At 54.7% G+C, this 23,728-nt stretch overlaps 1 protein-coding gene across 2 annotated transcripts; it reads left to right on the top strand.

The window, feature by feature from the left end:
- Nucleotides 1–1,834: 1,834 nt before the first annotated feature.
- RGS14 (regulator of G protein signaling 14) lies at nucleotides 1,835–15,146 on the top strand. Of its 2 annotated transcripts, none has more exons than XM_090287963.1 (15): nucleotides 1,835–2,038; nucleotides 8,651–8,672; nucleotides 8,851–9,029; nucleotides 9,420–9,512; nucleotides 9,598–9,741; nucleotides 10,092–10,235; nucleotides 10,351–10,462; nucleotides 10,733–10,845; nucleotides 11,242–11,445; nucleotides 13,208–13,284; nucleotides 13,513–13,639; nucleotides 13,730–13,811; nucleotides 13,913–13,959; nucleotides 14,039–14,153; nucleotides 14,415–15,146. In XM_090287963.1, exons 1-15 carry the CDS (start codon nucleotides 1,994–1,996, stop codon nucleotides 14,615–14,617), a joined length of 1,707 nt encoding a protein of 568 aa, XP_090144089.1. In that variant the 5' UTR covers nucleotides 1,835–1,993; the 3' UTR covers nucleotides 14,618–15,146. The 2 variants fall into 2 exon arrangements, with proteins under 2 accessions (XP_090144089.1, XP_090144090.1); XM_090287964.1 differs by having other exon boundaries at nucleotides 14,053–14,153; nucleotides 14,415–14,478.
- Nucleotides 15,147–23,728: the final 8,582 nt, after the last annotated feature.

The following is a 23,728-nucleotide window of genomic DNA, read 5'->3' on the forward strand; positions in this document are numbered from 1 at the left end:
CAGCTTAGCAGATCTCTATCTTGATGTGTAACCTTGGGCAACTCACATCTCTGAGTCTCAGTTTTCTGATCTGTAAAATGGGTATAATGAGAACCAATCACCTTTGTGAGGATCAAATGAGGTCAGTTTAGGAGAAAACCCTGTAAATTGTAAAGTCCCCTCTGAAGCCCAGACCCAGATCCATGGCACAGTAGACAGGCAGGTAGTCTCCACTCATATCGCACACTCTACAGCCCCTCACAGGCACATTCATACTGTCACATACCTTATTAAAACCACCATGGGCAATGCTCCAGTACCAAAAGCAACCCTTCATAAACACACCAAGTCTGAATGAATCCCTCTGTCTGGGTAGCCTGGAGCAAAGTGTCTGGAAGGAGGTGAGTCAGGGCTGGGTGAAGAGGTGATTTAACTAGGATAATGCTAGCTGCTATAACAAATAAACCCTAATGTGTGTAATGGCTTGAACTTTACTTATTGCTCATATATAACAGCCCAAGGCTGCTGTTTCTGGTTGATGGGTGGCTTGACTTTGAGCACTAATGCAGAAATCCAGGCTCCTTGTTGTGGCTCCACAATCCTCTTTAGCCTCATCATCTTCTGCATCCAGCCAGCTAAATGGAAAAGAGAATGTGGAGAGCACATGCTACTTCAAAGTGCTGGTCCAGAAACAGCACACACCATTCCACCCACACTCAAATGGTGGGAGCTAGGCACATGGCCACACCTGACTGTAAGGGAGCCTGGGAAATTAAAGTTGAGCCATGTGCCCAGGAAGAAAAGAACATGAATTTGTGGTGAAGAATAAGTCTCTGCCACTGAAGTTTGCAGATCACAGCCCTGGAAAGGGGCCAGGTATAGACAGTAGAATATGGAAAAGGGGATGTCACCTTTTCCCTGTAGAGAAAGGGGCTCAAACTGGACCAGTGGGTGATTTGAGGGCTCTAAGTCCATACATAAAGTAGTAGGTACATGCATGTGTAAGAAAGGCAAACTGAGGATTCTGGCTAAAGGGCCCATGTTCATCTGGGACTGGGCCAGGCTGAGAGGGCAGGGTGCCACTCTTCAGTTGACAGGGGTCTACCGATATGGGATTTGTATGTGAGTGAGGGGAGTGTGACTGCACATGTGTCTTTGGGCACAGATGCACCTGATCTCTGCCCCTACCCATGTGGGCAAGCATGGGCATACACATGTGCTGTGTGCAGATGTGCCTGTCCCATGGACCTGTCCCACAGGACTGTGCATACATATGTCTGAACACCAGGTGGTCCTTATGAAGGAGAGCTTGTATGTTTATGACATGCACGCCTGAATGGTCTGTATTCGTATGAGCAGGCATGCAAGGTGTCCATCTGTCTGCACACCCGGGCACATGGCTGCGAAGTGTGTGGGGACAGAGGTTGTAACTGCATGGCACAACTGCCTGGGGGAGGGGTGCTGAGTATGTACATGCCTGACACACAGCAAGTGTGAGGTAAGTGTGTGCTGAATAAAGTCCATGTGTGGATAATTGGTGCACATGTACTCATATGTACACATGTCGCTGGGAACCCCTGCTAGGTTGTCCAAAGTTACCTAGGTGTGTGAGCGTGCACTTCTGTGTTCCCAGACATGACCTGGGAGCTCCCCAGGCTGGACCAGACCAGGCTGGGCTCCTCTCTTGGCACACAGGTCTCTGCCATGTGTTGGTGCCTATGTGGGGCACTGCAAGGTTGTGTTGGCGTTGTGTGTGCGTGTGAATGTGTGTGTAGGAAGAGGTGTTCTCCCTCTTAGACCTTGCTTCTTTCTGTGGTTCCGTTTCTATAGCGACACTTCCTGTGGCAGAGAAAAGAGGTAGTGAGCTGGTGCTTCAGGATGTGAGGGCCCACAGGAGTGGAGCTGGGCTCTATCTGTGCCTTTCTGCTGCCCTGCCAGCTCTGGCCTGTGGTGTGCTTCCCACAGTCCCCATGGTGGCCGCCCCCCGTGGCAGGGACCGGTGAACATCGGAGGCATGCCAGGGAAGCCCAAGCAACTGGGCGTCCCCAACGGGCGCATGGTGAGTGTAGGCTCCAAGCCAGGCCCATGGGGAGGGATGGGCACACCCAGGGTGGAGACCAGGAGCACACCCAGCAGGGCTGGGCAAGAGCCTACATGCTGCTATCTGGCGGAAGAACTTGGGTACAGACAGCAGGCGGTAGGACCTGGTGCCCTCAGCCCAGGGCCTTCCAGATTGGCCTGCTGGGGATCTGGGGCGACCCTGGGGATCAAAGCAGAGCACAGCTGGCACAGGTTTCTGGTCCACCCCTACTGCACCCTCTCCTGCTACTCTGACACCATCTGGGACTGCCTGGCATGCCCCTTGCCCCCTGCACACCCCCATGGTGGCGCAAGCCTTCAAACCTCATTTAGCCTCAGCCCTCCCCTCCTCACCCCATGTTCTGATGCCCAAGGGCAGGTAAGGGACAGCCTTCACTGGGTCACTGCCCTGCAGCTGGACCTGCTCCAGAGACTTCCTGCCAGAACTGGCAGTTGCTGGGCAGCCTAGGGTGGCTCAGCAGGGTCAGGCCAGGTTGGTGCAGCTTGTCTGTTCTATTCCCAGGCTACCAGGAAGGGTAGGGGCAGCTGGGCTTTGGGTGCTGCTGCCCCACCCCCTATACCCTCTCCCTAGATGCTTGGACCCCGGGTTAGAGCTGCCCTTGGAAGGTCCAGCTTCTTCATTCATTCAATAGATGGGGAAGGCTATGTTGGGCCTCCCTTCTCTCCCTAGAATACCAACCCATTTGGCAGGTCCCTAGTCCCTCCTAACTATCCCAGAAAGGCCAGATTGTTCTAGCCTCCCACCAGGCCCCAGCCTAGTGTTGTGGAACAAAGCCAATTGGTTTGGGAGGCCTGGGTTCCAGTTTTGGCTCTGTTCTTCCTTACTAGGGGGTCCTTTCTGACCCTCAGTTTCTTCATCTGTAAAATGAGGAGAATAGAACAGCTCTCAGTCTTGTTGAAATAATTAAGTGGAATAATGAATATGAGGCCCCTAATGCATGGTGAGGGCTCCATAAATGTCAGCCCAATCCTCCCTTCATTATCAGCCCCTCTTCAGGGATCCCCTGCCTAACCCAGAAGCTGAGCCCCACTCCTGCCTCCTAATTCTCAAGATCTGTTTTCATCTCTCCTTCTTCCAGTGTCTCTTTATTGTCCATCCCCAGGCCAGCTGGGTGGTAGGGAGGCAGACACTTCCATCAACACCTCACTGTCTCCCACTTCACTATCTCTACCATCTACCTAACTGAAAGTTTGAGAACCTGTTGGCCTTGTACTACTAGCTCAGAGGCATGATACCTGGGTGTCTAGGCCAAGAGGGACCATGCCCACCCCAGGTGGCAGCTGAGGGGCAAGACACACTCTGCCTCTGCTCGAAGTCATTCAGAGCAAGGAGGGCACCCAAGCTATGCTCCCCGTCTCGGCCAGCCCACGGTTTTCCCCTCAGCAGGCTGCTCACATGGGTTTATTTTTGCCCTTCCTGGGCCTGTTCCAAATGTTCTGTGCCATCTCTCGGAATCCCAAGGGCCACAGATTGGCCACTTGCTGGTCATTGGGAGCTTCCCAAGGCCATGCTCAACTAATAAGGGGAGGAGTGGACAGGTATTGGTGTCTGCAGCAGGGATGTGCCATAGCGAGGCCCCTGTGAGCCAGGTATCTGGCTCCTTCCGTGAATTACCTCCCGATGGAGGCTCAGAGGAATAAAGGACCTGCTGAGGGCAGCCAGCAGGACAGAGGGGCCCACATTTGAACCCAGCTGGTCTGACTCAATGCCAGGGCTCCTCCACCTCTCCGAACTGCCTGGCTCTGTCCTCCCCCACCTCCCCTAGCTGCCACCCCACTCTCCGTCATTCCCTGCAGAGGCAGCTTCATTGTCAGCCTTGTCTTTCTGCCACTCGGTATGTCAGACAGTTGCAATGAAACCTGTCACTTAGAGATGACTCCCAGCCCCGCTCCCAGAGATGCCTCCACACAGCCCCAACTGCCACTCCATTTGTTCACTCATTCATTTAACAACCCCCTCATAGAACCTCTCTGTGCTGGCCCTGTCTCATGCTCTCAAGGCTCAGGTTCATCATCCTGTCCCCTGCCCTCAAGCAGCTCCCAGTCTGGCGAGATACAAAAGACACAGGCACAATACCAGAGTAAACTTCCAGTTTGGGTAAGAGCAGCTGGTCAGGGATAGAGGAAGCTTGAGGAGACCTGGGAGGGAGAACCAGCCTCTCCTGTCACTTGGTGCACTGTGGCCTGGAAGAAGTCCTAGAAGGATGTGCCAGCTGGATGAGGGCATGAGTGGGGAAAGACCCAGATGTAGGAACACTGGGAGAGGCCATCATTGTATTCTGTCACTCTTGGGAGGACCGGTTAATCCTCCTCACCTGACAAGGAGACCTGCAAGGCAGAACCCACTGCACCTCTGGGGTTGGCTCCACAGGGCTCCCAGGGTTCTCTGTGAGTGTCTCCAGGCCTTGGTTTCCCTAAGCTAGGATGAAACGAGATGATGGTTCAGAGGGCTCAGTACAGAAGGAAGACACTCAGTAAATCAGCCTTCCCTTTGAGGTCTGACCCTCCCAGGGGTCAGGGTTCACAAGGAGTCCCTGGGTCCTTTATTCCTGATTGACTTTGCCCAACTGTGGCCCAAGGGGGTGTCTCCTGTACACCCTGGGAGGCATCTTAGTGGAGGGAAGACCTCAGGCTCCAGAGTCAGGCACACCTGAGTTCCAGTTTCATCTCAGCCACCTCGCAGCTGTGTGACTTTGGGCCTAGGTTTCTTTGCCTGAGAGGTGGGAACAATAATAGCCACTGCACAGGACCAGGATGTGAGGACTGAGTGAGAACAAGCCCATGTGCTGTCTGAGGGTTCCTATCACACAACTGGAGCTCAGAAATGCTGGGCCACCCTCACCTTAGGATTCTCAGATGCCAGGGGCTCTCCCAGGGCCCATTCCCTAAGAAAAACTATGGCAAACTGAGGGTGCCTGGCCATTGTTGAGGATGCCTCTGGCCACCACACCCTTCCTTATCCTCTCTTCCCCTTTCCTCACCACTTCTCCTCAGGCAGCCCAGGGTGGGGCAAGGCCAGCCCTGCTCAGCACAACTTCCCTGGGCCTGGGAGTCTGGACAGGTCAGAGCCTGACCAGTGGCTGGGCATGAGGTCAGCAAAGAACCTGACCGCTACATGCCTGCTGCTTTCATGTGCAGGCCTTCTTTGTCTTTCTAGCAGCCCATGCAGGTTGGGAAAGCTGAGCCCCCTACTACCAAGGGGGAAACTGAGGGCCAAAGAAGGGAGAGCCCTTACCCAGGCATAATGGAACTGCAACTGACCTCCACCTCCACCCCTCCCACCTCTGGATGGCAGTCTCTATCCTGTCTCAGCCTTAGCTACACAGATCAACAACCAGCGGGACAGACGGGGCTAAGAAGGTGAACTGCAGGCTCAGATATGGAGTGTTCAGAGGTGGAACATCCCAGGTGGGGCAGGGGTTGCTGGGGCCACCTAGGAGGGCAGAGGAGGCTGCTCGGGGCCCTGATGGCTGCTTGGGAGCACTGGACAAGGAGGGAGCTTCATGGGAGGGAGTTCAGTTTGGTTCCCTCCTACAACTCAAGCCTGCCCTCCAGGAGGTGCCAACTCAAGCCTGCCCTCCAGGAGGTGCCAGACTGATAGGGGAGAGAGGTCCAGATATGGGTGGGCAGAAGCTTGGTGGGCAGAGGGTTTCTGGCAGCTGGTATTTAGGGAAGACTGATGTCGATGGGCAGAGTTTGGAAAGCCATTGGGAAGGGAAGCAGAAGCAAACACTGGGCAGAGGGAACAGCAAAGCAGGAAGCAGGAGTGTGCAGGGGTGAGGGAAAAACAGAAAAGTTTAATAAAATGTATGGTGGAGGGGAGGAGGAGGGAAAGAAGGAGGCTGAGGGGGTTCATTAGTCAGGCCCAGGTAGAGCTGCAGCTATAACCCAGCATCTGCTCAGCCTCCCAGGGAAGGAAGTGGGGCGTGGGGAGGACCTGGAAGTTGGCCCCACCTAAGGAAGCAGAAAGTCAATTCAACCTAATACAGAGAATAAAACAAAATAGGAGTGAGGACTGGCTTTGATGGGGGAACCTTTGTCCTCTCCAGGATCCTGGCCTGCCCCAGCAGCCATGGGGCTCTGAGTAAGGGATAGGCTGAGTCTCAGGTGGGAGGGCAGGCCAAAGAGAAGCTAAGGTGGGGGCGGGGGACTAGAGGAGGCAGGATCAAGCAGGGCCCTCAGAAGGGAATCCGGATGGCACCCAGAGATCTGGGGGGAGGGCTCTGACCATGACAATGAGACTGGGAAGAGCTGCAGAGAGAGCAGTCTGGGCAAGCAGGTGGCAGGAAGGGAAAGAGCAGGCTGGAAAGGACTCCGCATAAGCACACACCCCAGCAGTTGGGACTTTCTCCTGCAGCTGTGAGAGATGACTTGGATGAAGCTGTCAGATGGGGGAGAGCAAAGGCAGGACGGGGAGGGCTGGACCAGTGCACTGGGAACTAATTCCAGGACCAGCCATGCCCTTCAAAAACTTTCCCTCCTCAGCAACATCTTACTGCAGGGCTCCAGGTGGAAGAGGAGGCTAAGGGAGGGGCCACAGCTATGAAACTAGAAAAGGGCGGGGCTGGAGTTTGAATTCAGGTCTGACAGACCATGACACCTTTGCTCTCTCCTCTGTGGCAGGGCCCACCAAGTTGAAAATGGGAGAAGGGTCAGAGACCAATACCAACACAACAACAGTAATAATGTTCCCTGAACATTTACACATGCCAGAGAGTGTCCCGAGTTCTTTATATATATTTAACTTATTTACTCATAGCAACCCTTTGAAATCTGGACCATTACAGTATTTGTGTACTCCATTTGTATAGAGGAAGAAACTGAGGCTCAAAGAGGTGAAGTAGCCTGTCCAAGGTCACACAGCACAGATTTAAACTCATGCAGTCTGGGAAGCACCTGTTTCCATGAGTAACACAAATACATCAAACTGGCCCCAGGGACCTCAGAAGAAAGCTGAGGCCTTTCTAGGCACTGGTTGCTGCTGAGTGCCAGCCACGTTTGCCATGCTGGAAGAAGCTCAGAGTGGCTGAGGTCTAGAGGTCTTAAAGGGGAGACAGAAAGCTGGGTTTTCTCTAAAACTGATTTTTAAATGTGGGAAACCTCTTTAAATTTAAAAAGAAAAAAAATTCAGAGGGCCAAGATATTAGTAATGTCTCACCTATCTTCAGGTCACCTGCAGCCCACCTGTGTGACCTGAGTGTCCTGCGTGCAAGTGGGGAGCAAAAAGGGAGACTGCAGCCAGGAGGCCAGGGAGAGCCTTCCAAGGGGAAGGGAGGTTTGCAGATGCATTTCCAGCGGGATGGAAAGGAGGGGCAGGTGGTGGAAGCTCCCATTACAAGGCTTAGTGAAAATGAGAGGGAGGGGTTGGGGATGACTCAAGCCCTGATGTTGAGAGCTCAGGTTGGGAAGAAAGGTGGGATGCAGGGAAGCTGGTTAGGCGCCCTGCTGTCATGGTGGCAGGGGTGGCTTCCACTTGGGACTGGATGACTTTGAAGGGCTTGTGGGACATTGTGGGGGAGATGTTAACAGGAAGTTAGTTGACTATGTGTGCTTGGAGCTGAGGAGATGTGGGTGAAAAAAAGGGCCCAGGACAGAGTGTGTGGGGGTAGAGGCCCCCTTGTGGGGGTAGGAGATGATGAGGAAGCTGGAGGAGCTGCTAGGAAGGTAGGAAGAGTCATTTTGAAAGGAAGGTTTTTCTGTTTCACTAATGATTGAGATTCCCAGAGAAGTTGGAGTTGTGCGCGGAGGGGAGGAGGGAGGATGGAGTTGGCCATTACAGCAGCACTACTCCCAGTGTGGTCCATGGACCAGCAGTGCCCGGATCACCTAGGAGCTGGTTGGTCGTGGAGAGTCTCGGGCCCCATCCTGGACCTACTGAACCTGAATCATTTGAGATAGGCCCCTCCCAGTGTTTCTAATGCACACTGAAGTTTGAGAACCACTGCTCTGTACTATAAAATAGCATCCTGTGCCCTGCCCAAGGGGGTTAGGACCCAAGGGAGACCCTGGTCCCCAAGAGGAAACAGTTACAATAAGGAAATCATCAGCTACAGAGGCTCCTCTTCTTCCTCCAAGACAACAGCAAACATTGATATAGTGCTTACCACATGCTGGCCACTATTCCAGATGTTGCAAATACTTTAAATTGATTTGGTCCCCACAACAGCCCCAGGAAGTAAGTTACTATTATTGTCATCATCTCTATTTCCAGGTGAAGACAAACAAATAACTTGCCCAAAGTCATACAGCTAGTGGCAGAGAATTCAGCCTGTGCTCCTACCAACCATGCTATGCACCTGGGCATACTGAGCAGGTGCTGGAAGAGGGAGGCAGGGGCAACAGGAGGACACCAGGCAGCAGTTCCCACACACAGGGGTTGGCACGTGATGGAACAGGAGCCAGGGACAGCCCCAACAAACCCTTGAACAAGCAGTGACCTGGCTGGGAATGCCCAGCACGGCCCCCCAGGCAGAGGAGAACCGAGCTCTGGTCCTGGGGTCTGGGCCCAGAGCTGTCCTTTGAGAATCCACCCTGGGCTCTACTCTCATTTTCTACCTTGGGTCTCTTGCAGGTTTTGGCTGTCTCAGATGGAGGTAAGTGACAGGGCATGCGGAGGAAGCCTAGCTGGGGGTGGGGTGGGGTGTCTGTGCAAATGGGGTGGGAATACCCCTGCCACTTGCTATCTTTCCAGAAAAAGTATCTGTAGGTGGGTTTGGGCAAAGGGCTGGGGAGGGCCACAAGGCTCATTTCTACTTGTCTATTCCTCTGCAGAGCTGAGCAGCACGGCAGGGCCCCAGGGCCAAGGTGAAGGCCGAGGCAGCTCCCTCAGCGTCCACAGCCTCCCCAGTGGTCCCAGCAGCCTCTTCCCTTCTGAGGACCAGCCTGTGGCCAGCTGGGGTCTGTCCTTTGAACAGCTGCTGCAGGACCCGCTGGGCCAGGCTTACTTCAGTGTAAGCCCTGGGGTCGATGGCAAGGGCAGCTGGCAGGTGGGGTCGGGGGCATGAATAAAGCTTCAGGCTGGCCAATGGGACTCCTCTGTCAGCTGCCTTTCCCACAGCTTTTCTTTGGCACCCTCTTCCTCTCCTCCCAGCTGGGAACTTTGCTCCTCTCTGTCCTTATCTCTGCCTCTCATTTTCTCTCTGTGAGTCTGGATCTGGCCCCATCTGCCTGTCCAGCACTATCTGTCTGGCTCGGCCTCTTGGCCTTGAGGCTCTACCCCAACCTCTGACCATATCCCCTGACTTGGGTCTTTCACTCTTGACTGCCTTCTCCCTCTTACATGCCCACCTGACCCTCCACCACCATCCTACCCTCCACCACCATCCACCCCCCACCCCTAGGAGTTCCTGAAGAAGGAGTTCAGTGCCGAGAACCTGACTTTCTGGAAGGCCTGCGAGAGGTTCCAGCAGATCTCTGCCAGCGACACCCAGCAGGTAGGGGGAAGAGGGAGCTGAGGCAGAGAGGTGGGCCCAGGGCCCAGGCGGTGCCCCTGACCTTCACCTGTCCCTCCTTCCCCAGCTAGCTCAAGAGGCCCGCAACATCTACCAGGAGTTCTTGTCCAGCCAGGCACTGAGCCCCGTGAACATCGACCGGCAGGCCTGGCTCGGTGAAGAGGTGCTGGCCGAGCCCCGACCGGACATGTTTCGGGCGCCCCAGCTGCAGGTGAGAGGGAGTGGCCCTGGGAGGCAGCCCAGGAGCAGAGGCGGGGCCAGATCCAGGGGCGGGGCCTGAGCCGCGTAGAATAGGGGATGAAGGGTTGGATGGCTAAGGAGCAAATTTGGTTGTGGGCTTAGAGACAAGTAAATGCGGGGGCAGGGTTCTGTTCCGAGGTAGGTACCCCAAGTTGCAGTGAGGAAAGGAGGGGCTAGGGGCGGGGCCTAGAGAAGGTAAGGGCGTAGGTCTTGGAGGGGGTTGGTAGGAGCTAGGGGTCTGCTCCTTTAGGTTAGGAACCAGGCCAAATGCACGGGCCGGGCCTGGGACCCCGGTTCACCGCCGCGGCACCTGCCTCGTAGATCTTCAACTTGATGAAATTCGACAGCTATGCGCGCTTCGTCAAGTCCCCGCTGTACCGCGAGTGCCTTCTGGCGGAAGCGGAGGGGCGCCCCCTCCCGGAACCTGGCTCCTCGCGCCTCTGCAGCCCCGACACCACCAGGAAGGTGCGGACGAGGGCCTGTGGGGTGCGGGGGGCCCAGTGCAGATCTGCGGGGTTGCCCGGGGTCTGCGTGGGGGTTGGGGCCCGGCCCGGTGCCAGCGCCTCCCCTGTGCCCGCAGAAGCCGAGGCTGAAGCCCGGGAAGTCGCTGCCGCTCGGCGTGGAGGAGTTGGGGCAGCTGCTGCCCGCGGAGGGCTCCGGAGGCCGTCCGCTCCGCAAGTCCTTCCGCAGAGGTGAGACAGCCCCTTCCTCCTACTAGTCGCACCGGCTGTGAAAACAGACATAAGTGCAGGTCCCAGTGGCCACCACGTTCCCCCGGTGGTTTGGTTCCCAAGATAGACCCCCGAAGTCTGGGAAGACCCCTCAGAAGCGAGGCTTGCAGGAACCCAAACCACGTTAGACCCCTGCAGGACAGCTCCGACGGGGTCCAGGCTGAGGAGAGGCCTCGGCAGAGGGGTGGGTGTGGAAGGGGGCTGCCTGGCTCACCGCTCCGTCTCCCCTAGAACTGGGGGGCACGGGGGCAACTTCGGCCTTGAGACGAGAGTCCCAGGGCTCCCTCAACTCCTCCGCCAGTCTGGACCTCGGTTTCCTCGCCTTCACCAGCAGCAAATCTGAGGTGAGCCGACTGCTGGCGGGCACGAAGTTCGGGCTAGGGTCCCTTTGTGTGGCCGCCGTCATTCCCATCACCTTCCCCACTTCCGTCTCCCCTGCTGGCTCCCCCTTCTCCTCTTTACTTTCGACCTGCCCTCACCACAGTGGGTCCCATGCGGCCGATGTGTGAGCACGTGGGGGTGCCCAGGTGCACACAGCGTGTGTGTGTGTGTGTGTGTGTGTGTGAGTGGGTGGACCTCCCTCTGGGTGCCCACTTGCCTAGCTGAGCATACATGTGTTCCTGTCAGAGGACAGGTGTGCTCTTCAGCCTGCGTGCACATGTGTGCCCTAGTGAGCTTACCTGTCTTCATGTCCTTGAATGTGTATACATGATCTCTCCACCACTCTTGTCCTGAATTAGAGCCACCGGAAGAGCCTCGGGAGTTCAGAAGGTGAGAACGAAAGCCGGCAAGGGAAGTACTGTTGCGTGTACCTGCCCGACGGCACAGCCTCCTTGGCCCTGGCCCGGCCCGGCCTCACCATTCGTGCCATGCTGGCCGGCATCTGTGAGAAACGAGGTCTCTCTCTACCCGACATCAAGGTCTACCTGGTGGGCAACAAGCAGGTGTGAACCTGGCCTGGTCCCTGACTCTTAACTCTCTTTCTGATCCTGATCCCAACCCCATTCCTGTCACTGTTCAGCTATGACCTCAACCCCAATTCCATTCCTAATCCCCTAGACCAATCCTAATCCCTTCCTAACTCCAACCCTTCCCCACCATACCCCTCCCCCCATGCTCAATTCCAAATCAACCGAGTACCAACTCCTCACTCAAACTCAGACATCCACTCTCATCGTCCAAAAATCCTGTCCCCACCCCACTCCATCCTGATTTCCAGCTTCACCCATCATCCCCACTCTGATGGTTTTGGGATGTAGAGTAGGGAGAACCCCTGCTGGAGGTGGGTTTTCCCCCAGCACTCCTTGCTCAGACTGCCCATCCCTGAAATCACTATTTGGGGGAACCCTCACCTCCTCTGCCACCAGGAGCACCCAGCTGCACCTGACCCATGATAACTTTCCTTTAAGTGCAAACTAGCATAGCTTTAAAGAGGAGTCTAGGGAGAAACTCACTTTAAACTAAGCCATCAGTGAGGGGGATCTAAAGGAAGGATGCTACATCCCAGAAGACTTGTCAGGATTTCATCCACCCAATAGACAAGTCCTAAAATGCTGCCAGGTGAGTGGGCAGAGGGGCCTGGGCCTAAGCTCTGTCCTCCAGGTCTACTGGCTGGTGGTGAGCCAGGCAGGATATGATCAGGGAGAAGGAATCAAATCTCCAGAGGGTTTCTGGGGTGAGGTAGGCATTTCTGGTTGGTCCCAGGAAGGCTTCCTGGAAGAGGCAGCGGTTGATGAGGATGAGGAGGAGTTTGCCTGTCAGAGCTGAGGGGGGAGGACATTGCGGGCAGAGGGAAGAGCTTAATGAATGGCCTGGAGGAAGGTAAGAGGTACAGGGCGTGTTCAGGGGCTCAGCGCATGGGAATGTGAGGGCAAGAGTGGGAAGAGCTCTGCCCATTCTCTCAGACTTCCGGAGCAGCCTCCACAGCCCAGAAGGGCTTTCATCACTGCTAAATATAACTTCACCACCCACACCCCACCTGTCCCTGCAGCACAGCACAGGCCTCTGGCAGGGTGGGGCTGCCTACCTGCCCTTGGCTGGTGCAGGTAGCAGAGCCTCTGGGGGCAGTAATCACTACAGCTACTGTTTATGTACCTACTATGCCAGGCAGTCTGCCGGACACTTCACATCCTCCAGTCCTCACAGCAGACTTAGGGGAAAAGCCCTTTCTGCAATAAGGAGACAAGAAGTGTCCTTAGTAGGTGGGGATAGAGAGAAGTGGACAAATGTCCAAAAAGCGACAAGGCCTGGGTGGCTGACCAAAGGTGGATGGTAGGGGAGGAACTACGTACGTCCAACTGGTCTGGGTTGGTTTCGCACGCCTGAAGGACAAGGGACAGTTGTCCAGGACGCAGATCCTGTACTGGCCCAGGAATAGGCACCCTATGATCCAGGACCTAAGCCTGCCCCTTACTCAAGCAACCCCTTTACCATTTGGTGCCCACCCCACCCCCATGTTTCCCATAACTCCCTTCCTTTTGCAAGTATGTCCAGCATTCTTGCTACCCTTCTCCCTGGCCTTGGCCATACCAGGCGCCGACGCCAACCTGGTCTCTCTACCGTACTCACACCTCTATGGCTTACCTGCCCATCCGCCCTTCCGTCTAAACTTGAGGGCAGCCACAGAAGGAGTGAAGGTGGTTCCCTCGGACAGCGGGGGTAACTAGGGGTGGAGGGAGGGACTGAGACCCTGCCTGGCGTCTACAGAAGGCCCTGGTCCTGGATCAGGACTGCACCGTGCTGGCGGACCAGGAAGTGAGACTGGAGAGTAGGATCACCTTTCAGTGAGTGTCCCTCTCTCGAGGCTTGGGTCTGTTCGGTGTTCAAGCTACAGTTCTTCGCTGCAGATCCCGCCCCTTGGGCTAACCCCGCTCCTTGGACTAAGTTCCCACCCTCACGCTGGCCCGCCCCCTTGGCTCAGGCTCCGCCCCCTCCTGGGGTTGACGGGTGTAGGTTGGGAGGAGAGGCGGGGCCTGCTCTCCGCCCTTGCGCAGCCCGAGGGTCCCGTGCAGCCTCGAGTTCGCAGCGCTACAGCGCGTGGTGGGGATCTCGGCCAAGCCCACCAAGCGGCTGCAGGAGGCGCTGCAGCCCATCCTGGCGAAGCACGGCCTGAGCCCGCATCAGGTGCAGCTGCGCCTGGTGAGTTGGCGGGGACTGCGGAGCTGGGACAGGGGCGGCGCGGCGGGGAACAGGCTCTCTGTCCTGCGGGCTGCTGACTTGTCCCCGCAGCCAGGTGAGAAGCAGCCGCTGGATCTGGGGAAGCTAGTGAGCTCTGTGGCGGCCCAGAGACTGATTTTGGACACTCTCCCAGGTAGGGGTTGTTGGCGCGGGGCGTAGTCCCTGGGGCCGGCTCAGACAAAAGGGAAAGGGGGTCCAGGTGGGAGGCAAACACAAAGGGTGTCTCTCCCGCAGGTGCGAAGGTTTCCAAAGCTGGCGACACATCCCCCTGCCATAGCCAGGTGAGTGAGAGGCAGGGAGCCCTCTTTTGCCCACCACACCTCCCCTCCTGGTTGTGACTCTGACCCCACGTTCTCACAGCATGCCCTGTCTAGAACCCAGGACAAGGCCACCCACCCTCTTCCACTGCCGCTCAACTCCCTGGCCGAGGCACCCAGTAGTGTCACTGGGAATCGACAGACCTGTGATATTGAAGGTAATTGGGGATGGTGGGGGCTAGAGACCAGAGGGATTGGGACCACTGAGGTGACCTCAGGGGACTGGATGTCATTGGAACTGGAACAAGAGGGCTGGAGGCTGTTGAGGTTGGGGGACCAGCCAGGCTGGGATGGGGGCAAGAGGGGGCATTGGTGCCAGAGTCAGGAAGGCTGTGGCCATAGTATGGTAGCAGGACTGTGGTAGACTGGAGTGGGCAGCTCTGTGCAGGTGGGCCCCCTGATTCTGTGGCCACCCTCAGGCCTAGTGGAGATGCTAAACCGGATACAAAGCACCGGGGCCCATGACCAAAGGGGCCTTCTGCGCAAAGAGGACCTGGTGCTTCCAGAATTTCTCCAGCTGCCTGCCCAAGGGCCCAAGTCCCAGGAGGCCCCACCACAGACTGAATCATCAGCCCAACCCAAGCGGGACCCCTCGGACTGCACTGCCCACTCGACCCTCTGACAGCTGTCCAGCAGCCCAGGCTGACTGCATGGCATCTGGCTGGCCAAGCAGGCCATGGTCCTGCTCTGCATGCCCTGTCTGTACTGTGAGTGTCTCTGGCCCCTCCCTGCCACTGGCTGGCCAAAGAAGATCCAGGAGGGGGTGGAGAGGGGCTCAGAGTAGCCACACCCCACAGCTGCCACCACTGGATCCCTCACTGGCTCACCTCCCATCCCTTGCAGCAGGCCACTGGGGGGAGGTGGGGCTCCCATCCTTCCTTCCCCCACCCCCATGCAGGCTCACCCAACACAGAAGGGTGGTGTTGGCAGTGCCAGCCTCCCCACCCTGTGCCAAGCCTCATCAGGGAGCAGGAGGAGGGGCAGGCCTCTCCTCGGGGAGTTGGTACAAGCAAGGCCTGGGGTGCAGGTCGGCAGCCCCTCCCTCTCCCTCCTGGACTCTGCTGGACATACGGATTTTACAGTTGGCTTGGGGCAGCTGGGTTTGTCTCGAGTGTATAATATTGTTATTATAATAATTATTATTATTCTTCCATGATATGTGTTCCTTGTGTACACTGTACCCACCCCCCCGAAAACCACACTGCATCTGTCACCAAGGGCACAGTGCCCGGAAGCTCTTGGGGACCTCAGGATGTACCCCTTTACTTCCTGTTATCAGAAGTTCTCTTCCTCACTACACAAAGTGTGAGGGAGAGAGGACACAGGAGGGAGGGAGGCTAGGGAAGGAGAATACTCCTTTGGGGAGTTGTACCTCTGCCAGGTGTTGCCCTGCTGTTCCTTGGGCTCTGATCTGAGTACAGTGTCTAGTGGCTATTTCTGCTTCTCTAGGGGACTGAGTGTGCCCCTGCAGATGTGGCTGCGGTTTCTTTGGTTGCATTGAAGGCCTTGTAGGGGACACTAGGTATTGTTGCAAGGACAGGTTCTTTCCTGTCCGCAGGCAGCTGGAGAAACCCCACACAGGAAGGGGGAACAGGGAAGACCTCCCAGAAGGAGGGTCCCAGCCTGTAGGCAGAGAAACCAGACTCAGTCCCAGTGCTGTGACAGGAAACAAGAGGACACAGGAGCCTCAAGAAGGTATCTGGGGAATGAGGGACCCTCCTGACCACCTCATCAGGTTGAGCTCTTATCCTCATGGCAGCTCTTTGTGCTGGCTGTCCCCTCTGCCAGGAGCTCCACTGCCACCATGCCCCCATCATGGAACTGGAAGAGACGGGGACCATTGCTGGCCCCCTGTGCCTTTCTCTGAAACTAAAAGCCAAGCCCTCCTGGGAGAGGGGCCTTCAGCACTCTGCCCCCTCAGTCCATTTTGTTTGCTTGTGTTGACCCCTAGTTGCTGGTGTGAGCTCATGACCCAGGCCTGGCCAATCAGTTTAGTTCACAGATGATCTTCTCACCCAGTCAGAATCCCAATCCTGGTCATTTCATACCATCTCCTGGGGATTTGTAGAAACGACCAGCAGGGAAAGAACCTGCATAGGAATGAGGGCAACACAGGAGAGCAGGATGGAGGGAAAGAAGGAGGTGCCTGAAGTTAGCCACCCCCAGGCTTCCTGGTTAGGCAAGCCTGTACATTCTTTTGATATGTGTATACGTACTTGCTGCTTGCATGGGATTTCTAAAGTCTGCAAACAAAGTCCCGCTTCGTTGAAAATCTTGTCTTAAACAGACAAGAGGAGCCTTCCCTTGTCACTTTGTGCTGTGATCTAAATGTGTGTCACCCTACATTCATAGGTTCAAATCCCAGCCCCCAGTGTGATGGTGCTTGGAGGTAGGGCCTTTGGGAGGTGATTAGGTGATGAGGGTGGAACCCTCATGAATGGGATCAAGCTCTTATAAGATACCCCAAAGAGCTCCTCCACCCCTGCCCCCATGTGAGGACACAGTGAGGAGTGCAACCTGCACTCTGACCTCAGACCTCCATCTCGAGAACTGGGAGAAATAATACACTTCTGCTGTTTATAAGCCACCCAGTCTCTGGTATTTTTGTTTTAGCAGCCCAAGTGGACTAAGACATCATATACAAAGTGCTCCCCAATTTTATTCTCTACCATTCTACCCAGTTTTTTCCTTCATAACATTCAGCCCACTCTGTAACAACCTTTCTTACATTTGCTGGTGATATGATGCAGGGGCCTCAATGGCAGGGACCTCAACACTCTTAGTCACCTCTGCATCCCCTTGGCCTAGTGGCTGACAGATGATGCCACAGACTCAGTCCCAGCAAAGGATGCAGGGACAGCAGAGCAGTAGGGATCCTGGGCAGAGGACTGCATAGCACCAGGGTCACAGGCTGTGGCTGGAGATGGGGACAGGGAGACACCCCGTGCTCCTTCCCTGATCAGCTGCAGAACCCCCTCACACTTCCTGAGCCCCAGGGCTTCTTCCTGAGGCAGGAGACACCCTTCCATGCCCCAGGGTAGAGAGGTGGAGTCAGCAGGCCAAGCCCACACTTCTGCACCACCACCCCAACTCCAAGTAATGATGCCTGACAAACCTGGGAACTAAGGAGGTTGCCTAGTGAGAAAGGGGGTCATGGGTCAGTCAAGTGAAGGGCCTCCCTAAAGGTCAGCCCCTGCAGGGGGAGAAATCTACATCTACCGAGGTCCCCCATTGGGCATGTTCCATCCTTTATCTCTTCTTTATCCTTCAAACCACGCAACCCAGTGGGGATGAAACCACTGCTGTGGAAGGGGGAGTGGCCAGCCCAGATTCTGCAAGGAGCCTGACCAGCCAGCCCACAGACTCTCTGACTCAGGGACACTCCTTAGGAAGGACCCGGATGCTGGAGAAACCTCTGATGGGGAACCAGGGCCCTTTAATGAAGGAGACATTGATATGGCTACACTGGGGGGCAGTTTCAGAGGTTCTGCTAAAAATTAAAAACACACCTTGTGTGACCCCCACAAGTACCACTAGAGTCACTGCTGGGCACAAGGAGGCCCATCCCTGCAGGGTTGTCTATGCGCTGGAAACTGGCAAACAGCCAAATGTGGATGGAAGGGTAACAACATGTAGTGGTGCATCCATATTACAGAGTGTGGGTCTCCAAAAATCCCCAGAGCCTGCGGGTTGGGGGATGGGGAAAAGGGAACAGCTTTTAAGACGCCTTTGCATGATTATGGCTAGTAGCTTAGTGTCTCAGTTATGCAAATGGCTTTGGTTCTTCCAAGGCCCCAAGAAGATGGGAGGGGCTTTGACCATGGAATGGTGCGGAAAGAGCATACAGAGCCTGCTCAAGGTTCTGTGAATGGTCAGAACTGGGTACCACACCCACTGCGTCAGAGGATGTAGTCAGGAGTTTAAAAATAGGCGGCAGACATTTTAGCTAGTTTTCCATGGGATTTTGAGAAGAGGACATCTCCATGCGGCTCTGAGAGGAGGAGAGGAGATCCATGCGGTTTTGAGAAGAGAACTCCATGCGGCTTGGAAAGGAAAGGGAGAACTCCATGCGGCTTACAAGGAGGCTGGGAACACCACGTGATTCTGCATTAAGAGCTGGAGGGCACCACAACACAGGCAAAACCTCCCCAATCAGGATCGAATGATTGGGAGCTGCCTGTAAAGCTGAACTGTGTCTGGGAAATAGGAAGGCTGTATCTCTTGAATTTTCTAAAACTAGCCTGGTTTGGTAGTGTGAGAAACGCTCACAATAAAAACCGGGACACAGGACTTGAGCAGTAAAGCGAGGCCTTTATTCACGAGTCTGCAGAGCCGGGCGCACCCTCACAGCCAGGAGAATGTGCGCCCCAAGTAGACAAAGGAACCTGGTTTTATAGTCTTAGCTTCCCCACCCTAACGCAACTAGTTTCCCCTCCCCTCTCCTCCTTCCCCGTTTCTCCATGACTGGATACTCCGGAGGTACAATCTAACGCGTTCATCTAAATGCCCCTATTGTGATTTGTGAATATGCTAATGTTATCCACTCCCTTCTCAGAGATCCTTTAATTACATTTGCCCTTAAGACCCTTCAATTACATTTGCCTTTTGTTACCAATGACTTTGCTACTGGTTTGGGAGTCACTATGACCTTGTTTCTAACAGTAGGGGGAGGCAGAACTATGTGTTTGTGGGTGTTTTTTAAGAAAATAAGACTTAAAGGCAGAAATCCACAAGTAATCTAAATCTATATAACCATTAAATAAACGATTCTTTTTATTTTCACCAAACTCTGGTATTGAGAGCTATGCTTCTGGCGGCGGGCAATCAGGCCCCTAATAACTGAACAGCCAGTGGGTTCTGTTTCAATCGGGGCAGCCTGTGGGTTCTGTTACATCCACACTCTGCAATGCCACAGCAGGTAAGAAACTGGGTACAGTGTGTCCTGATGTGGAAAGTTCTCTAAGATGTGTTATTGTTCAGTTTAACAAAACAAAAAAAAGGAACAACACATATGACATGAGACCTTTATATAAACCACAAACACACAGGCACTTGTAAGTGTACAGAAAGGAGAGAGAATCTTCTAGAAGGATACATGCCAAACTGACAGGAAGATGGGGAAGAGATCAGGATTGGGAGCAGTGCTCAAAGGAGACTTGTGTTAGCTTTAATTTTTTTTTAAGATGCAACTTAAAAATAATCATAACACAAAGAACTTCCCAAAGCCACTTCTTCGTTAGTGCTGTCTGCCATCCCCTTCTCCAGAAACAGAACCCAATTCTTCCTTTGGGGGCTTCAGCCTGTAACAGAACCCCTGGGCTGCTCCGATTTGAAACAGAACCCACAGGCTGTTTAGTTAGGGTCCCGATTGCTCGCCGCCAGAATTATAACTCAATACCAGAGTTTAGTGGAAAGAAAAAGAACTGTTTATTTAACAGTTGTATAGATTTAGATTACTTGCGGATTTCTGCTCTTAAGTCTTATGTACTTTAAAACACCCACAAACACATAGTTCTGCCTCCCCCTACCAAACCAGGCCAGTTTTAGAAAAATTAGAAATACCATTTCCCTACTTCCTAGACGGTTTGACGTTGTAGTCAACACCGGCAACTCCTGCGGCGCACCTGAAGCCAAGCTGTATTGACTCCGTCTTTCCCTTGGACCCTTCAGCTGCGAAGAGAGGGGGGGTCTGCTGCATGGGCAACAGCAGACCCTCCATATCACCCTGCCCAGGCTCTGTAGCTTCAGCTTCACTGGAGAGGACACTCCAGCGTCATCGTAAGATGTCGATTCAACACGGGAGGAGGCAGATACCGTGTCACTCCCGAGTCGGACTGCACAGCCATTCTCAGCGGTGCAGATAGACACTTAAGAAGCTACACCATCATCTCTCGAGATGGACGGCTGCCGACGACAACTTCCTAGACCCAGTTCAGTTTTACCGGTAGCTGCCAATCATTCAATTCTGATTGGGGAGGTCTTTCTGTGTTGTGGTGCCTGCCAGCTTTCAATGCAGAACCACGTGGATTCTCAGTCTCCTGTAAACTGCCTTCTCAAAACCACATGGTGTTTCCCTCTCAAAACAGCATGGAGAACCCAGCTTCTCAAAATCTCATGGAGAGAGCCCCTTCACCAAGCCGCATGAAGAGGGCCTTGCTAAAATGTCTGCAACTGTTTTTTAAATCCCTGAATGTGTCCTCCGAAGCAGTCAGTGTGGTAACCAGTTCTGACCATTCACAGAATCTTACACAGGCTCTGTAAGCTCTTTCAGTACCATCCCATGGTCCAAGACTCCTCCCATCTTCTTGGGCCTTGGAAGTATCAAATCAATTTGCATAACAAAGACACTAGCCAGTAGCCCCAGGCATACAAAGGCATCTTAAAAGCTGCTTCCTTTTCCCCATCCCCCAGCCACAAGCGCTGCGGGTTTTTGGACACCCCCATTCCATAACAAGCCCACCACCTGGAGGCCCATTTTGGCTGGCTGGGTATGTTTCTGCCACAATCCTATCTGTGATCTCCAGCTCCAACGTGTACCCTGCAGCATCCCTGGGCCAGGGGAAAGGAAAACTCAGTTCCCTCCTAGATCCTGCCTTCCCAGGCCCAGGGGAAGGGTGTCAGCTGGTTCACCCATAGACCGGATTCCAAAGCCGCTGCTTGCTGCTCAGAACTAGACTCCTGGGTGGTCAAGAGAGGTCGCAGAGCTGCTTCCCCTTACCCCACCAGGTGGGAAGCCCAGAGAGGAGTTGGCCTGCCCACCTAGCACCCCTCAGGCTTCCAACACCCTATCTTATAGAGGACACAGGCTGAGCCAGCAGATGTGACTTCCTCAATATCCCCATGGGACCTAAATCCATTTGGTTCCAAGCCTCCAACAGAGAATCGTGTTCCCTGTCTCATCCCCTAATCCCACTTAATGGCTGGGGAAGGGGATGGCATGAGATGGGCACGAGATGAGCACAGGGCACATGGGGATCTAGGCTCTGGGCCAGGGTGGGGGCGGGTAGAGGCAGGGGCTGCTCACCTGTAGCCCAGCTGAAAGTGCTGATGCAGATGTAGGCTTATGTTCCTGGGACAGCACCCCCCCCCCCCCCCCCGCCCAAGGGTGAGCACAAGGTGCACCCAGCAGGGGGACTGGCCTGGTGGTCAAGTGAGTCTGACTTCTGGGGGATTAGAGGCTGAATTTCAGCTTCCACATGGAAACAAAGGCCCAGATAAGGAGGAACACTCATGGTTCATTACACTCAATCAGATGCAGCCCAGGCTGGACTCCAGCCCATATCACTACACCACTGTTGCATTTACATCGATGTTGGTCCTGGGAGTCCAAAATGAGCTGAGGACCTGAATATGTGTATGTGTCCTGTAACTTCTGCAGGGTCTTGGCAAGGGTGCTCTGTGGCCCTGTTAGCTCCTCTCTCCAGAGTGCAGACTGGGGGGCAGAGCCAAGGCAGGAGCCAAGGAGAAGAGCCATAGATCCTGCATCCTACCGCCAGACCAGTCCATGGTGCTGGCTTCCAGGATGAAGTCCTGACCAGCTAAGATGGGTGGGGAGGGGTAACCCCACTAGACAAAGAAGCCACCCTCTTCCTGCCCCGGTGCTAAGGGGCTGAAGGAAGTCAGAACTCAGACCAGGAACCCAGAGCTTGGACCCAAGAACTTAGGGTGCAGGGCCTTGAGCTTTCTGCTGCAGACCACAACTAGAGTGGGGATCCCAGACGCTGGTGCCCAGGATGTGAAGTCTAAAGCCAGACCTCAGAATTTCAGGTCTGCAACCAGAAGCCAGGGCGTGGACAGCCATCTGGGAGTGAGCCGTCCACAGCCTCATGCTCTGGCCTGGTCCCCGGGGCCAGCGTGAAGCCCCATGGCACAGGGCTGGAGAGACATGAAGGAGGGAGCTGTAGAGGAAAAAGTGATTTCTGAGAAAAACCTAAAGCACCCTCAGCTCTTTTGGCCACAGACTTTGGCCTCATCAGTCAATGAGTGACCTGTGCCTGAGCCACCAAGATTAATCATTGCCCAGGGCACTTATCCCCCAAAGAGAGACAAGACATTCTCAGGTCAGCTGTCCATGACTTGAAAAATGGGGCTTGAATGGGACAATGTCTCAGGGCCCTGCCTACAACAGATGACACAGTCAAGAGGGATTGCTTTGTTTCCCAAAGGGGTGGCAGGTGGCCTCTACTATGTCACTCACCCCACAGGCAGGAAGAGCTGCCTCGACCAGGGATCGAACCCACAACCTTTTGTTATATAAGATGATGCTCCAACCAACTGAGCCACCTGGCCAGGGATCATATATTTAAGGAGCAGTGGATCTTTATGGAGAATTGTGCAGACAGCTGGTGTGCCCACCCACCTCACAGCTCCCTTTGTTCCAGACACACGCACTTGTTCTTGGCATCATTCTCTCTGTTTAGCAGCCGTGTTGCTTCTGGAGAAATAACTGTCATTGGTGTGACAAAATTCATTATCTGTCAGCCTGTCATGTTCACATTGGCCATGCTCTTTGTGCTTCCCATTCATTGCAAGCTGCCTCTTCCCCCAGCACTAGCCCAGGACGGCTCTCCCAAGTCAGTAAATCACTCTGTTCTCATATCACCTACCACCTCAGCAGACCCAGATGACCAGGATGTCTTCAAAATGTGGAGACTTTGGGTTCTGGGGCACCTGCTTCTCTACTGCTCCGCCAGAGCCCGAGCCCAGTTGCAGGCAGGGATCTCAGTCTCCTTTGCTGACCCCTCTTCCTCTGCCCTCCCAGAAACGTGGGGGTCCTCTGGGCTCAGCCCAGCTGCAGCTATCCCCACTGTGCACACTCTTCCTGGGCCCCTTCCAGGGAAGCCAAGTCACGTTGAGCCCCTAGGCTGTGATAGATGCTGTCTTTATGCTGACAGGCTAGCAGGTGCAGGTTTTAAAGGGGGGAGGGGTGACATGGTAAAGAAGGGCATTTTGAAAGGCTGGCTGACTGGTGTTTTGGAGACTGGATTGAGAGGTGGAGGGCAGAGGTTATTGCAGGAACCCAGGTGAGGGGTCGTGGCCCAGAGCTCTCAGAAAAGCAGAACCAGGAGAGTTGGGTGATGGATTAGAGACAAAGAGGTGGTGGAGAAGGAGCTCTCTAAGATGCCTGCTCCATTTCCTGCCAGATCTGACCAACCACATGCTGCTCCCTGTGGCTGGATGGTGTAGGAGGCCCTCGTTGGATAAGGAGCACATCCTGTGCTTCAGGCCCCAAGATCCAGCTGCTCATGCCGGAGGTCCTCAGACACATGGTACAGACAGATCTTGGCATCGTCCCTACAAGACTGCTCCTCCTCCACATGAGACATTGCCAACCACCTGGGCTGTGGGCCCAGAGGTCTGGGGAGGCCATGGCCAGAGTGCACATGAGCAGACAGGGCAGGAGTCACCACTCAGGGCGACACACAGAATCTATCACAGATGGGCAAGAGCCAGGCTGTGAGTGGAGGGGCGTGGGATGCTGAAATGAGCAGAGGGGCTGAGAGGCTGGGGCTGGAGTGCAGCCACCTTCTCTACTGCTCTCTGAGTCCAAGAGCAGCTCTAGTGAGCTACACATTCCAGGGTCTTTGTTGGGGCTGTAGCAGCCCATTTCACCCCCAGAATTTTGGGGACTATTTTGGATGTAATCAATCACTGCCTCCCCCACTAACTCCCACAACCCATGAGAGCAGGGAAGGGAGATGTCAAAAGTGATAAAGATTGTAATGTCAGTGAA

The sequence above is a fragment of the Furipterus horrens genome, unplaced genomic scaffold, assembly GCF_987537825.1.
Source record: "Furipterus horrens unplaced genomic scaffold, mFurHor1.1.pri manual_scaffold_10, whole genome shotgun sequence".
NCBI lineage: Eukaryota > Metazoa > Chordata > Mammalia > Chiroptera > Furipteridae > Furipterus > Furipterus horrens.